The sequence below is a fragment of the Microtus oregoni genome, unplaced genomic scaffold (assembly GCF_018167655.1).
Source record: "Microtus oregoni isolate MIOR12 unplaced genomic scaffold, Mior012 000067F_ref0000223, whole genome shotgun sequence".
Lineage (NCBI taxonomy): Eukaryota > Metazoa > Chordata > Mammalia > Rodentia > Cricetidae > Microtus > Microtus oregoni.
In genome coordinates, this window is record NW_024543974.1 from 1,618,433 (window position 1) to 1,633,434 (window position 15,002).

Sequence of the window (15,002 nt, forward strand, 5' to 3'; positions counted from 1 at the left end):
GGGCTGAGTGTTCCAAGATATCTCACTGTCTGTATATTGTGTGATTGTGCATCTCTATATTTGCTTCCCTTTACTACAGAGGGAGCTTCTGTGATGATGGCTGAGCAAGGCACAGACCTATGAGTGTAGCAGAATGTCATTAGGATACATTTATTGCTGCATCCCTTTGTCATAACAACAGTATTTATTTTTTCCCTAGGTACCTGGCCTATCTCCTTTCAGGTTCTTGCCCATTCAAACAGTACTGGGTATGGGTTCCATCTCATAATAGACCTTAAGTCAAATCAGATATTGGTTGGTTACTCCCACAGATTTGTACCACTCTTGCACCAATGTATCTTGCAGGCAGATTACTCCTTGTAGATTTCCACCAGGTATATGGCCTAACTAGTCTTATATTCTTCATCACAGGAGCAATGTCAGTGATGAATTCCATCTGATGGAGTGGGCCTTAAATCCAACCAGATATTCGTTGATTACTGCCAGAAGCTTTGTGTCACTGTTGTACCAGCATATGTTACAGTAGGCACTGTAGATGAAAGAGTTTGTAGCTGGGTTGGTGTTTGCCCTTCTCCTCTGGTAGTGTGCAGAGTACCTTCCTGTACCACAAACTCAGTACTGATGAAGCCTCTAGGTAAGCTCCAGCTCAACTTCTCTGTGTTCACTGAGTTGTAGGCGTTGTCTTCAGCAATAGGGTCTTATTAGTTTATGAGACACCACCAACAGTTGTCTTTGTAATAGCTTGCATTGTTTGGGTGTTTCCATGGGGGAGCCATTGACCAATTACATGTAACCCAGCAGCTCAATTAGATGTAACCCAGTCCCAGTACTGGAAACTTCATTTGGTGACAAGAGATGTCCAGTTTGGGCTCTGTTTCCCTTGTTATTTGGTAATTTTAACCAAGTCTGATAACATTATTATTTTAAATGAACATTCAGTTTATTTACATGTAAACTTTTTGTTGATAAATCTAGATTTGAATTCTTTTTCAGACTTTTATTTAAGGTACATTAATCTTTTTTTTTTGCTTTAGTTGGATTAACATTTTTCAGTTTGTTGTTTTTCTTCTCCTCATCCAGTACACATTTAGTAATACATATGCTTCACTGTTCAAAGTCTTTATTTCTAGAAGCTGTGCTTTTAAGTCATGTAGTTTATTGTTTATAATGCCACTTTTGTGGAGATCATAAACCCTTTATACTATGGATAATGATGAATCCAAATTCTGAATTATGAGCTGTTTATTTTCTGCTCATAATTCTAGCACTTTTTGTTGCTTCTTTTTCATAGTATCTAGATTCCTCATGTGTGCTTATGTTTGAGAACAAATCAATGCCTCTGAAGGTATTTCTTAGAATTCCTCAAAGCTCTGTATGAAGATGCCATCTTCCAGAGATGATTGCTGTTTACTCTTGCATGCCACCTGGAACACATTTTGTAGTCATTTTAAATTAAATTCATAGTTTGATTTTTTTAACCTAATAATGTGAATAAGTTGATGGTGGGTTCTATTCTTTCAAGAGTGACTTGTTTGTAGTTTGATGTGTTTCTAACTCATCTTTTTCTCCCATGTAAGTGCTGAGGAGGAAGGCACAAACTTGCTTCTAAATTTGCTCATAACTGAATTTATAGCACTTGGAGAATCTGACCTGTATGCTAGAAAGTGAGTGTGTGAATGCATGTGTATTGTCACATTAGCACTAGTGGACAATTTCGCTCTCTTGCTCTAAGATTGTCAGAACCAAAAGTTGGCTTTGTAAATATGTTTTCTCTTATTCTCCCACTTACTGTTGCTTTTCCTTTTAAATTTTTCTCGGGTGGTTTCTCCTTTGGTCTTAGTCACAAAGGCAGTGAATAATGCTAGTTTAATTGTGAATATATGCAAAATTACATACATATATCCTGTAACATTGAGATTATTTTCACTTGAAATACAGAGTTTGCTTTTCTTTATAGCTTAATTGCCTTAATAATTTGTCTAGGGGTAGTCTTTGAAAAAAACAATTGTAATATCTGTTTTCTCTTTATTCACTTATGCTAATTGTGATATTTGAATTTATTCATTTTTGCTAGCTTAATCTGTTAAAACAGAAGGCTCTATTAATTTACCTTAACAACTCAATTTATTTCATTTATTTTTATTTCTGCATTTCTATTTTTGTTTTCCAGTAGTGCCAATGAGAACACGAAGTTTTATGAGTTGCTACTAATATTGATGATGAGTGAGAATAGCAAATGTGTATTTCAAAGAGCAGTGCAGATAAAAATATTATATCAGAAAATGATCACAAGTATATTTTACTTGTTCACTCCCTAGTTTTCTAAGTTTTTCTTTGTGTGGAAATGAGATTGCTTTATATGTTTTTATAATCATCAGGTCTTATATATGCTGTTTTAGAGGGGCAAAGTTGTCTTATATAGTCCAAGAGAATTTATCTATTACAATCCATTGTTTTGTTCAGATTTCCCTTTCTCCTCTCTCTCTTCTCCCTCCCTCCACTCCCCCGTGTGTGTGTGTGTGTGTGTGTGTCTGTGTGTGTGTGTGTATGTATACAGATGCTTGTGGAGGGCAGAAGAGAGTGTTAGATCCCTGTAACTGGAATTTCAGATGTTTGTGAGCCACCTAATATGGGTGCTGGTAACTAAACCCAAATCCTTTGGAAGAGCAGTAAGTACTCTTTTTTTTATTTTTCTAAAGATTTATTTACTTTATACATATGAATGTTTTGTTTACATGGGAGTGTGTGCACCATGTAATACCTTGTTCTTTTTTTTAATTTTTATTTATTTATTTATTAAAGATTTCTGTCTCTTCCCCGCCACCGCCTCCCATTTCCCTCCCCCTCCCCCAGTCAAGTCCCCCTCCTTCATCAGCCCAAAGAGTCATCAGGGTTCCCTGCCCTGTGGGAAGTCCAAGGACCACCCACCTCCATCTAGGTCTAGTAAGGTGAGCATCCAAACAGCCTAGGCTCCCACAAAGCCAGTACATGCAGTAGGATCAAAAACCCATTGCCACTGTTCTTGAGTTCTCAGTAGTCCTCATTGTCCGCTATGTTCAGCGAGTCCGGTTTTATCCCAGGTTTTTCAGACCCAGGCCAGCTGGCCTTGGTGAGTTCCCGATAGAACATCTCCATTGTCTCAGTGTGTGGGTGCACCCCTCGCGGTCCTGAGTTCCTTGCTCGTGTTCCCTCTCCTTCTGCTCCTGATTTGGACCTTGAGATTTCTGTCCGGTGCTCTACTCTTAATCACCACAACATCTCTTCAGTCCTCAGAGTCCACCCTATTTTATTAATTAATTAATTTATACTCACTTATTTGTTTAATTTTATGTTCCCACCACAGTTCCTCCCCCCATCCTCCCACTCCCCTTTGTGTCCACTTCAGCCCACCCCACAGCTATTCCTCCCAGTGGGTAAGGGCTCCCATGGGACATGGGAGTCATCAAAGTCTGGCACATTAAGTTGGGACAGGACCAAGTCCCTTCCCCCTGCATTAAGGCTGAGCATGGCATCCCACCATAGAGAATGGGCTCCAACAAGCTAGCTCATGCACCAGGGATAGATCCTGGTCCTACTGCCAGGGGCCTCTCAAATAGCCCAAGCTTCACCACTGTCTCTCACATATGGAGGGCCTAGTTTGGGCCCATGGAGACTCCACAACTTTCAGTCTAGAGTTCTTGAGTTTCCATGAGCTTGATTCAGCTGTTTCTATAGATTTTTCCATCATGATCTTCACCTCCATTATTCGTAGTAGCCAGAACCTGGAAACAACCTAGATGCCCCTCAACTGAAGATTGGATAAAGAAAATGTGGTACATTTACACAATGGAGTACTACACAGCAGAAAAAAATGACATCTTGAAATTTACAGACAAATGGATGGAACTAGGAAAAGCATCATGATTGAGGTAACCCAGACTCAGAAAGACAAACATGGTATATACTTACTTATAAGTGGATACTAGATATAAGGTAAAGAGTAACCAGACTATAATCCACAGCTCTAGAGAAGCTAGTAAGAAGTAGGATCTTAAGAGGGACACATGAATCATGCTGGAGAGGGGGAATTAGATGAGATTGCCTGGGTAAAATTGGTAAGAGTAGGTGCTAAAGGGGAGGGAATGGGAGATCAAAACATGAGGGTTTGGGATGGTCGGTGGTGGGGGGAGACTGACAGAGTAGGAGAGCAATGAAAGAGAGATCTTAGAAGAAAGAGTCATTGTGGGCCAGGGAGAAACCTGGTATTAGGGAAATTCCAAGAGTCCACTCTTAATAGCATTGTATATTCTACAATTACCTTTAGACATTATAATTAGGCTTCCCCAACATTATCTTTGTGAACCAAACATCATTCTCCCACTATCTTTTAATGTTACTGCTTCTTTTTAATGAGCAATAGAAATCAAATATATTTTGAGTTTCACTAATTCAGCAGATAGGGGTCTCATATTTAGAAGTTACTGAATGAACATGGCATGACTCATATGAAGTTGTGTTTGTATGAAGTGTTCTTTGGAAAACCCTACTAGATTAGAAAAAGGCCAGTAAAAATGAAACATAAAGCAAGCTGTTGTCATAACTAGAAGTGAACAGAAATATTTACAACTTTCTCCTTGCCGGCCCTTCTTTAAGGCTGTTTTACCTACTGGGGTTCAAAACCTGAAGCACTTTATTTATTATATATATTTGGTAGTCGTGATGGGGCTTTACCCAGAATCTTGTGCATGTTAGGCAAGTGCTCTAAAACTGATGAAGTCCAGATGCTACATTTTCCTTCAAAATTTTAAATCACTACACCCTCCTTGTCCCTCCCTTCATCACCTCTTCTTTTTCCCCATCACTTGTTATCATTTTTTTGCCTTTTTTGATCATAATTTTGATTACTATTCCATATGTACATACATAAGTGCAAATACAACCTATTTTTCTATTTAGTGTGACTTATGTACATTATTTCAGGACTGACCACTTTGTATTGAATAGTGAAATAGGGGACTCATCCCTGGGAGAGGTTATTTTTTCTCCTCTCAGTAGTCATTAGTTACATGTGGTTCTTCATATAGGGGTGGGACCCCTTGAGATTTCCTCCTTATATATTAGCATGTCTATTGGGGTTGACCCTGTTCAGATTTGGGCAGCAGTATTGTTGATCATGAGTATAGCTCCCCTGCCATTTCTAAGAGGCAATCTCACAGCAGACTTCCTATTACTATTATGATCTTTCTGCTCCCTCTTCCTTGATGTTTGCTGAGCTTTACATTCAGGAATGCTGTTGTAGATTTGTCTATTGGTTCTAGACACCACAAAGTCAGTTGTTCTCTACATTTTGATTGGTTGTGACTTTTTGTAATGGTCTCTGTCTGCTGCAAAAAGAAGCTTTGCTGCACCAGGGCAGCTTGGATGCTGAGACTGGCGGGGAGCAGGTGCTGGGATTGAGACACTGAGGCTTCTTTTCAGGTGGAAGAACAGCAACTTTTATTTTTCCCCTGAGCTAAAGCCTTTTATACCTCTACTGCTTCTGTGGAAAACCACCAGCCAGAAAGAACACAAACATCCTTTTCAGTTACAGACCACAAGGAAGTTCTGCTGTCAGTCAGGGGGAGTGAGGGAAGCTAGATGACAACAAAGCTTCTTTGATGTGAGGTGAGAGCTACACTTCAGTGAGTATAAGGACACATATTGAATGTAGTTGGGAGTTTTGATAGTTTTATAAAGTTCTCATCATTACCATTCAGAGACAAAAGTTTCTTCAGTCTGATAGTGGCCCTATGACCAAGTTTAGAATAGTTGAGAGGAAATAGGAAAAGAAATTCATTCATGGAAATTCAGAACATTGACTTGTTTTGGGTTTCTAGATGGTGAATATGCTGTGCAACTTGTTCAAATAATTGTAGGATTTTCTTCAACACATTCATAACCTTAGAGAACACAAATTTTGTATAAATCGAGCCAAGAAATATTTTCTAAGTGACTATAGTAGGAGGTTGTTTATACAAAATGCTGGTGAAAGAATAGTTTAGATGATTTACTATTGGAACTTGTCTTGAAATGCAATACTAGGCCATCCTAAGAATCTGCAAAACATTAATCAATAGAGTAGAATGGTAGTTTCAAAATAAAAATAGGGTAAGACTAATAGTTTACCATATAGAAGAATAACAGAGTAAGGGTTTAAAATTTGTGACATGTGACACATTTTGCATAAGATACACAAAGTGCAGATATAGAGTGCTAATATAGAATGAGAAGATAATTATTAAGTATTGTGGGGATATAAACAGTGTTGGAGGAGGGGGGCCACATATTTGTCCCAGCTGCCCAGAACCAAAATAATCACACAGAAACTGTATTAATTAAAACACTGCTTGGCCCATTAGCTCTAACTTCTTATTGGCTAACTCTTATATTAAAATAACCCATTTTTATTAGTTTCTATATCTCCATGTGGCAATCAATGGCTTACCAGCAGAGATTCGGCATGTCTGACACTGGCAGCTCCATGGCTTCTCACTGACTCTGCTTTCTTCTTCCTAGCATTCAGTTCTGTCTTCCCCGCCTACCTACGTTCTGCCCTATCAACAGGCCAAGCAGTTTCTTTATTCATTTTAGTGGTAATCACAGCACACAGAGGAGACTACCACATCTGTTGCAAGGAACCACTTGTTTGTCCCGGCCACCCAGAGCTGAAATAACCACAAAGATACTGTATTAATTAAATCACTGCTTGGCCCATTAGCTATAACTTCTTATTGGCTAACTCTTACATCTTAATTTAACCTATCTCCATTAATCTGTATATCGCCATGTGGCTGTGGCTTGCCGGCAAGATTCTAACTGGCATCTGTCTCAGGCGGAGAATACATGGATTCTTTCTAACTCTGCCCTTCTTTCTCCCAGCATTCAGTTCTGTCTTCCTTGCCTACCTAAGTTCTGCTCTATCAGCAGGCCAAGGCAGTTTCTTTATTCATTAATGCTAATCACAGCACACAGAGGGGACTCCCACATCACACATCAAAACAGCTATTCTATGTATACTACCTGCACAGATAAACGTGAGATAGTGAAAGTGATGAAAACTGTGAGCTGACCTGTTTTTGAAGCAATGTGAGCATGTAAAGGAGAAACAGCTTTGGAATTACATTGATATAATTACCATCATGTCTCCCAATTACATATATATGTGAAGACACATATGCCATAACTCAGAGGAAAGCTGGTAAAATAGTTGTTTTGACAGAAAGTTTGTGTCTTTCAATGATTTAATTATTTTTATTTTATGCTTCTTAGTGTTCTGCCCACATGTATACCTGTGTGAGGGTGTCAGATCTCCTGGAACTAGAGTTACAGACAGTTCTGAGTTGCCACGTGGGTGCTGGGAATTGAACCCAGGTACTCTGGAAGAACAGCCTGTGCTCTTATCCACTGAACCATCTCTCCAGCCGAAAACTTAAGTTTTTGAGGCAAAAGTATGGAGAAATGTTTCCTTTAAGACATTGAGAGGATAGCAGATTTTGTTTATTGTAAATGAAAGATTTAAAGGCCAAGAAGAAGAAGGTTTACAAGAGAAGAATCTACAGACTTTATCTCTGAATAGAATATGGTAGTCAGAGTTGTGTTGCCATGAATGCAGGAAAATATTCAGTAAATTTTCCAATAAATATTTTAATAAGTGGTTACCATATAGCAGGCATTGGCTAATAGCTCAGACATTAAGTTAAAAATTTCACAGTAATGAAGCTTATATTTAAGAGGGGGAAAGGGCAATGAAGAAATAAATGTTATTGTAGGTGATAACAAAGGCTTAAGTAAAATGAAACTGGTAGAGCAAGAAAGTGGAGAAGAGGGTAGTTTCAGATCAGAGAAACTTATGTAAAGTTTTCTAATCTGACTAGAATTCTAAAGCAAGTGAGCGAGTGATCCAAAGTAATACATGAAGGAAGAACATTATGACAGAAGAATGAACAAGGGCATTTTTAGGGAATACCAAGAAAACAAGTGTGGCCTGGTGTTAAGGAGTAGAGTGAGAGAATTGGAGTTGATTTCAGTGGGAGCTTGTGGTCTGATCATGTAGATGGTTCGTGTCATATCAAGTACTGTGGAGCTAATGCAAATACACTGTTCAAGCTTAAGAAAGGGCACAGTCGAATCTCTGATCACAGTGAAGACAATGGAAATACAAAGGGGCAAAATTGGAGGCACAAGGTCAAATTAGGCCATTGCCACAGTTCATTTCTGCTGCTAGCTAACACAAACTAGAACGCCTGAGGTGGAGTGACCTAGAAAGGAAACTTTAATAAGGTTCTGGAGCCTGAGAAATCTGGGAGCCTGATGCCAAATTTGCTCAGTTTTGGAGTAAGGCCTCCTATGTTTTAAGCTCATGGTGGAAAGCCCAAGACAAAGAAGGGCCGCATACAGAGGAAGGCAATCGCCAGCGTGGGCTTGCTTTGTAGCAGCATACTCTCGTGGTGCTGAACCAGTCCTGTGAAAGGAAAGCATTGAATTGTTTATGAGAGATCTATCTATCAAACTGAGACAACTCCTGCTAGGCTCCACATCTAGTGCCCCAGTGGTGCAAGCATCAGTGTGAGTTTTAGTTGGAAAAAAAACAACAGACAAAGCTTTTAACAGAATAGAAGAAAAAAATTGATGAATGCATGTTAATTGGACAGTAGGTGGAGAAAGAAGACCTTGGTATGTTATTTGTGTCTTCACTGATTCTGTTTTTTTTTTTTTTTTTGCTGTTTTATTCCCTTGGAATGATGCCTGACATATAGAATGATGCTTCGTAAGTTTTGAGTAAAGAACAATAAGAAAAGTTTCAGTGGAATGCAGGTGAAATTTGGATCTACCCTGCTACCCCATCCTTTATAGCATCTTACTTCATTTAGTGTTCTGCCTGTATCACGGTAACATTCATCTATTCAGTCGCTGTTCTTAAAATACCCATTATTTGTTAGGCACTCTGCTATGCATTACTCATGCAATAAGCCCTCTGTATTGGCAAGTTCTGGATCCACAGATTCAATCAACCACAGATTAAAAATATTTTTTAAAGTTACGTCTGTGCTGAATATGTGCAGCATTTCCCACCACAGATTCAACCAACCACAGTCTGAAAATATTTAAAAGTTTATGTCTGTGCTAATTATGTTCAGATGTTATTCTCATTCTTCCTTCAGAAGTATAATGACTTGTGTCAAACTTATGTTGTAATATATGTGATCTAGAAAGGCCATTTAAACTACTTAGGAGGCTGTGAATGGAATCTAGGTTAATGTTGAGTGTCTGAGGATTTTTGATATTTGGGAATCCTGGAATGAACCCTTCATAGGTATCAAAGAAGAATTATATATCTCTGAATAAAATAAATAAAAATCTTAGTTCACACTGGAATATATAGCAGTGCAAATGCATCATGTTAGGAACATGCCTGACATTGCGATGTGTTGCAAGAAGCCTACAGTGACCAAAGTGAAGTGCCTAACAGAATGAGATTTTAAAAGAATGTCTCTAAAAATATTTTAAAGTTTTATGTGTACCCATTCTTTTAAAAATCTCATAATGTATACAATTTATATTAAGTATATCCACCTCATTTCCTCTCCTCCAACTTTTCCCAGATCCCCCATCTCATTTGCCTCCTAATTTCATATTCTCCTTTATAAATGATTTGTTTAATATTTTTTGTTATCCTTCCTCTTCCCCTTCATGGAGCTCTTTCTATTTTAATTAATTAATTTATATATATGTATGTATATATATATATCTATATGTATTTTAAAGATCTTGAAAATAACATTTGTTTAAATGTGGACAAGTATATATATATATATATATATATATATTTCTTTTATTTATGATATTACAGTATAATTATATCATGTCTGTTTTCCCTTTCTTCTTTCCAAACCCTCCAATGTTATTACCCCTTGCTTTCCTTCAAATTCATGCCCTCTATTTTCTTCACTGTTGTTATTGGTGGTGGTAGTAGGGTGTGTGTGTGTGTGTTTAGTCAGTCCTGAAAACCTACAGGCAATATTATAGATAGTAAGACTTTTGAAATAAGAAAAAATTGCTAGGTTTGGACAGAGTAAGACATGATCTAACTCAGCAACTTAAAAGTTTACCTTGCCTACTATGTGGAGAGCTGCTCAGGTGAGCAAGGGCAGTCTGAAAAAAATCCAAGATAATTTTGATAAGGAGTAATGAATCAGATTGTATTGGAGGAGGTGATGACTACTGGTTTTATTCTGGATATTTTTCATTTAGAATATAATAACAGTGGAGTTCTTACATAGTAATTATATGTTCATACATTACAGGAAATTATTCACCATAGTCATTATTACCCTAAGAACACCATTTGTTTATCCAGCTACTTTTTATGTTTATCTTGGCTCTCTATTCTAGTGAAAAAAATTGACCATGGCTGCCCACTAATGGACACTGAAGTTTTGCTTCTGTCTCATAATGGTCTGTTATCATGACTATCTGCTCCTATATCATGTTGCCTAGCTCTGGAGTTTTGTTACTATGACACACACACTGTGTTCCTTTATCAACTTGAGGACAACTATACCAAGTATCTCATGGACCACAAAGTTTTCAATCTATTCCTTATGCTCACTTGAAAAAAACGTCACCATATTAATCAAAACTATTTTTTGGTTATTTTCCCATAATCACTCTTTGTGACTATGTGATAGTCATCTGAGCATGTACTTTGGCTGTACATTCATCTAATGCTAACGGTTAATGTCAAACATTTCTTTATTCATTTACCAGATATGAGTTCTGCTTTGTGAATATTTGCTAACTTTAGCAGCAGACTTCTTATGCTTTTTCCTACTTATACTTAAAGGCCCTTTACATAAAATGTGCCATCTTAATCATTTTTTAAAAATAGTATATTGACTTATTTTTGAGACAAGGTATTTCTCTACATAGCCCACTGTCGTGGAACTCACTATATAGACCATCCTGTCCTCAAACTCATAGAGATCTACCTGCCTCTGTCTACAAGTGCTGGGATTTAAGACATATACCACCATGTATCGCATCATTTCAACTATTTTTAAGTACATACTTTAAAAATGTTGAATTTATTCACATTGTTGCCAGTAATTCAATTGTATGTTTTAATTATGCATCATATGTTTTGTGTGTCTAATTTTTGTTTGTACATTTTTGTGTGTGTATGTTAATTTGATCTACTCTTACAATGTATACTAATCAAAAAAGTATAATAAACATCTCTTTATAATCAACCACTAATCACTTTAGTGTAATGGAAATTTCATACTTGTCTAGTCATTTGGTTAAGTATTATAGATTGTTTGAATGCATGAGTATCCTGCTGTGCTATAGAAAACAAGAAGTTTCTTTTTCTCTTTGTTTTGGTGTCTCTTATTATCTTCTTGTCTCTACTCCCCTTGCCCTTCCTATTTTCTAGTGACCACTGTTCCACTTTTTTCCTCTCTCTCCTCTCCCCCACCTCTTTTTTGTACACACATATCTGATCTACAGTTTACCCCTTTCCTCTCCTCCCAGCCCCCCTCCCATACTCCCTCTGTTCCCACACCCCAAACCATTTCTCATTTATTTCTGTTCAGGAAAGGGCAGGTCTCCCTTGAGTATCAACAAAGTGGGGCAGATCAAGTTGCAGTAAGACTAAGCACCTCCCCAAGTATTGAGGCTGGACAAGGTGACCCAGTGTGAGGAGTAGGGTCACAAAAGCCAGAAAAAGAATAAGAGTCAGCCCCTGCTCCTACTATTAGGAATCCAACAAGAAGACCAAGCTACAACTGCAGCATATGTGTAGAGTGCCTAGGTCAGTCCCATGCAGGCTCCTGGTTGTTGGTTCAGTCCCTATGAACTTCTGTGAACCCAGGTTTGTTGATTCTGTGGGTTTTCTTGTAATTTCCTTTACCTTTCTGGCTTCTACAATCCTTCCTCCCTCTTTTTTTGCGAAATTCCCTGTGCTCTGCCTAGTGTTTGGATGTGGGTCTGCATTTGTTCGTCTCTTTCTTCTACAATGCTGACTTGCTGTTTTGCAAAACTGAAATGCACATGTATTTGTTTTTCTGTGTTTGGCATGTTTTATTTAGCATAATTACTTCCCATTCTATCCTTGCTCCTGCAAAAGCCAGGATTTCTTACCTAGTGGCTATATAGTATTCCACACTATATTTTACTATTTTATTCATTCATTCACTGAAGCATCTAGGATGATCTACCATTTTAATTTTTATGAATATACTTCAATAAATGGAAGAGTACAAGTATCTGGTACAAAGATTTCATTTCCTTTGAGTATATATACCCAGTGCTATGATTGGTGATCATATACAATATTTCTTTTTATTTTGGAGGAATTTCTATATTGTTTTCCACAGTGATTATATTAATTTACAATAATACCAACAGTATACAAAGTTTCCCTGATTTTCACACAGTGACCATAATATATTTTTCTTTTTGATGATAGTCATTATGGGGTTAAATAATATCTGATTGTGGTTCTGATTCAATTTTCTCTGGTGATCACTGAAATTGACCAATTTTATTTTATTTTCTGGCTAAGTGTATGTCTGTTTAGTTTAAAGCCCACCTTTTTTTGAGTTCCTTATGTACACTAAATGCCACTTCCTTATTATCAAATATTTTTCTCATTCTGTAGTTGTCTCTTAATTCTGTTGACATTTCTTAGCTGTCTAGAAGTTTCTTATTTTTCTGAATTTACTTTTTTGGAGGGCTGTATGCATTATCGCTTGAAAGAGAACATGCTCAAATCTCCATATCTTCTCTTGTTTTGTTATTATATAGACTTGTAGACTATGATTTTCTGACATATATCTTAACCAAATGGTTTTGTTTCATAAATTCCTTTTCATGTACTACAATAACAATATTTGCTAACAAAATGATAATTGTTCTTGAAGGGCACATGTTATGCCCAACCCCTTCTGTACATATATATATATATAACATATATTACATAATATATATTACATAATGGTTATTTGAACATGTTTGCTACTTATGATTTCCCTTGATATTATTGCCTTCTTATGCATCACATACCATATCCTAATCCTATAAATCATGAGTAGTTATGTCTGTGTCATTTATTTTAGTATGATGGTTTGTTGCTTATTTAAGATCATTTATATATATCCCATAGTTACATACAAGGATAGTATGTTTAAGTATTCATTAATGACATTTTTATTTTTGTAGAATGTCTATCTTCTCTTTTAACCAAAATTATTACTAATATATCCTGAACATGCATCATGGTTGTATATTTATGTATTTTGTTCTGTGGTTTATTTATTCATTCTGGGCTTTATATTCTGTTATCAATGATGTCTATTCCTGTGGAGTGGTGGACAAGTCATATATCATAATTACATAAACATTAGCCCTTGTCATATGATCACAAATCAGGTCTGATGGATATTTGAGACTATATCATGGATGTTGTTTATGTCCAGTGTTGTCTAACCATGTAAGTATATTTTATTACTTATGTGATACAGTTTTCTGAACTGTACTATTCTTGATAATTCATATAAATTGTCCTACAACTCTTTGTACAATTAATGAATCATCAATCTTATGCCAACTATATTAGTTTAACTCAAAAATATGTGAAATGAAGATTGTTGAATTTATCAATGTCATGCTAATATCTAATACCACAATTATCCTCATCACTGGTGTAGACATTGAATCATATCTGAAGTCCATATTATTCAACATTATGATTCTTCATATACCTGACTAGATCCTTAAAGACAGCCTAGAATAGAACCTACTGGCTCTCTTTGTAGGAATAGAGTACATTTAAAAGGGGCCTTATTCATTTAACCAATCACAATACTTTTACATATGGGATATATTTTATGGATATGTCTTTTAATTAAACCTTCCTGGAAAAGTGTTTCATGTACCTCCACTATCTCTAAAAATTAAATTACTAATGTGATGATATGACTTAAAAAGTTCAGTGTTGGTCTGGAATGTTTAATATTTTAAATTTAAAAACCCATAGAGCTTAGAGATAATAAGCAAGTACAATTTCAGTGACTATTTTCCTAAACTTACATCTTAAGTAAATCTTCTATAGTATAGAGTTCATGAAAAAATGCTTGTCTTCTGTATATAATCCAAATCACTAATTTTATCATTGGTATAACTTGATACTTTAAGAATATCTATACTGTACAGTTAGGCTTAGAATTTTCTTTTATGTTGTGATAGCTTCCTAAAGGTGTATGTCTTCTCCTTGACTCTTTATGGGGAAATACTTCTTATTTAAGATCCAGCACATTGTGTCACTCAGAAGTTTTTCAGTCTGGTGAATTTGCTGTCTATTCAAGCCTTTCAATATTTTAAAAAATTGTTTAACTTGAGCAAGATGAGACACAATGTTCATAATGCATAAGGTTACATATTTCTGCAGTGTTATGTAGTTAACTAAACCAAAGCCCCCTATGACATGAAAGATCAAACAAGTGATTCAGGGAAATAGAAAAGAGACATGAAAGACTATCTTTAAAAGTTATTTTTATTTTATTTTATGGGTATAGGTATTTTGCCTACATGTATGTCTGTGTACTGTGTATATGCCTGGTGCCCACAGAAGTCAGAAGAAGATATCAGATATCCTTGAACTGGAGTTATTGATAGTTGTGAGCCACCCTGTGGGTGCTGGGGCTTGAACACAGTCCTCTGGTAGGGAACCTTAAGCACCAAGCCATCTCTCTAGCCTCCTGGGAGACTATTTTTAGCTTTTATATTACAAGAGGCAACTGAGACTTTAGGAAGGCTTATAAATCACCAAGTTATGCAGGAAGTCAAGGAGAGAGATGCAGCAAAAACTCCAGTTTCCTGGTGATGGACTTAGAGGAGCATTGTTCTGCCTTTTGCCCTTTCTTGGAAGGATTCTGGTATGTTCAGAAGAAACATATATTGGGAATGAATCTTTTTTTTTTACC

The 15,002-nt window shown here is 36.6% G+C and overlaps 1 protein-coding gene across 1 annotated transcript in view; it reads left to right on the forward strand.

Annotated features, from left to right (window-relative positions):
* Positions 1-615: 615 nt before the first annotated feature.
* The window catches only part of LOC121440443 (gamma-aminobutyric acid receptor subunit alpha-3-like), a 160,482-nt gene continuing 146,095 nt past the window's right edge, over positions 616-15,002 (forward strand). Inside the window, exon 1 of the mRNA XM_041641194.1 lies at positions 616-634. Within this exon, the coding sequence (XP_041497128.1) occupies positions 622-634 (13 nt within the window). The 5' untranslated portion in view covers positions 616-621. The remainder of the gene's footprint in view (positions 635-15,002) is intronic.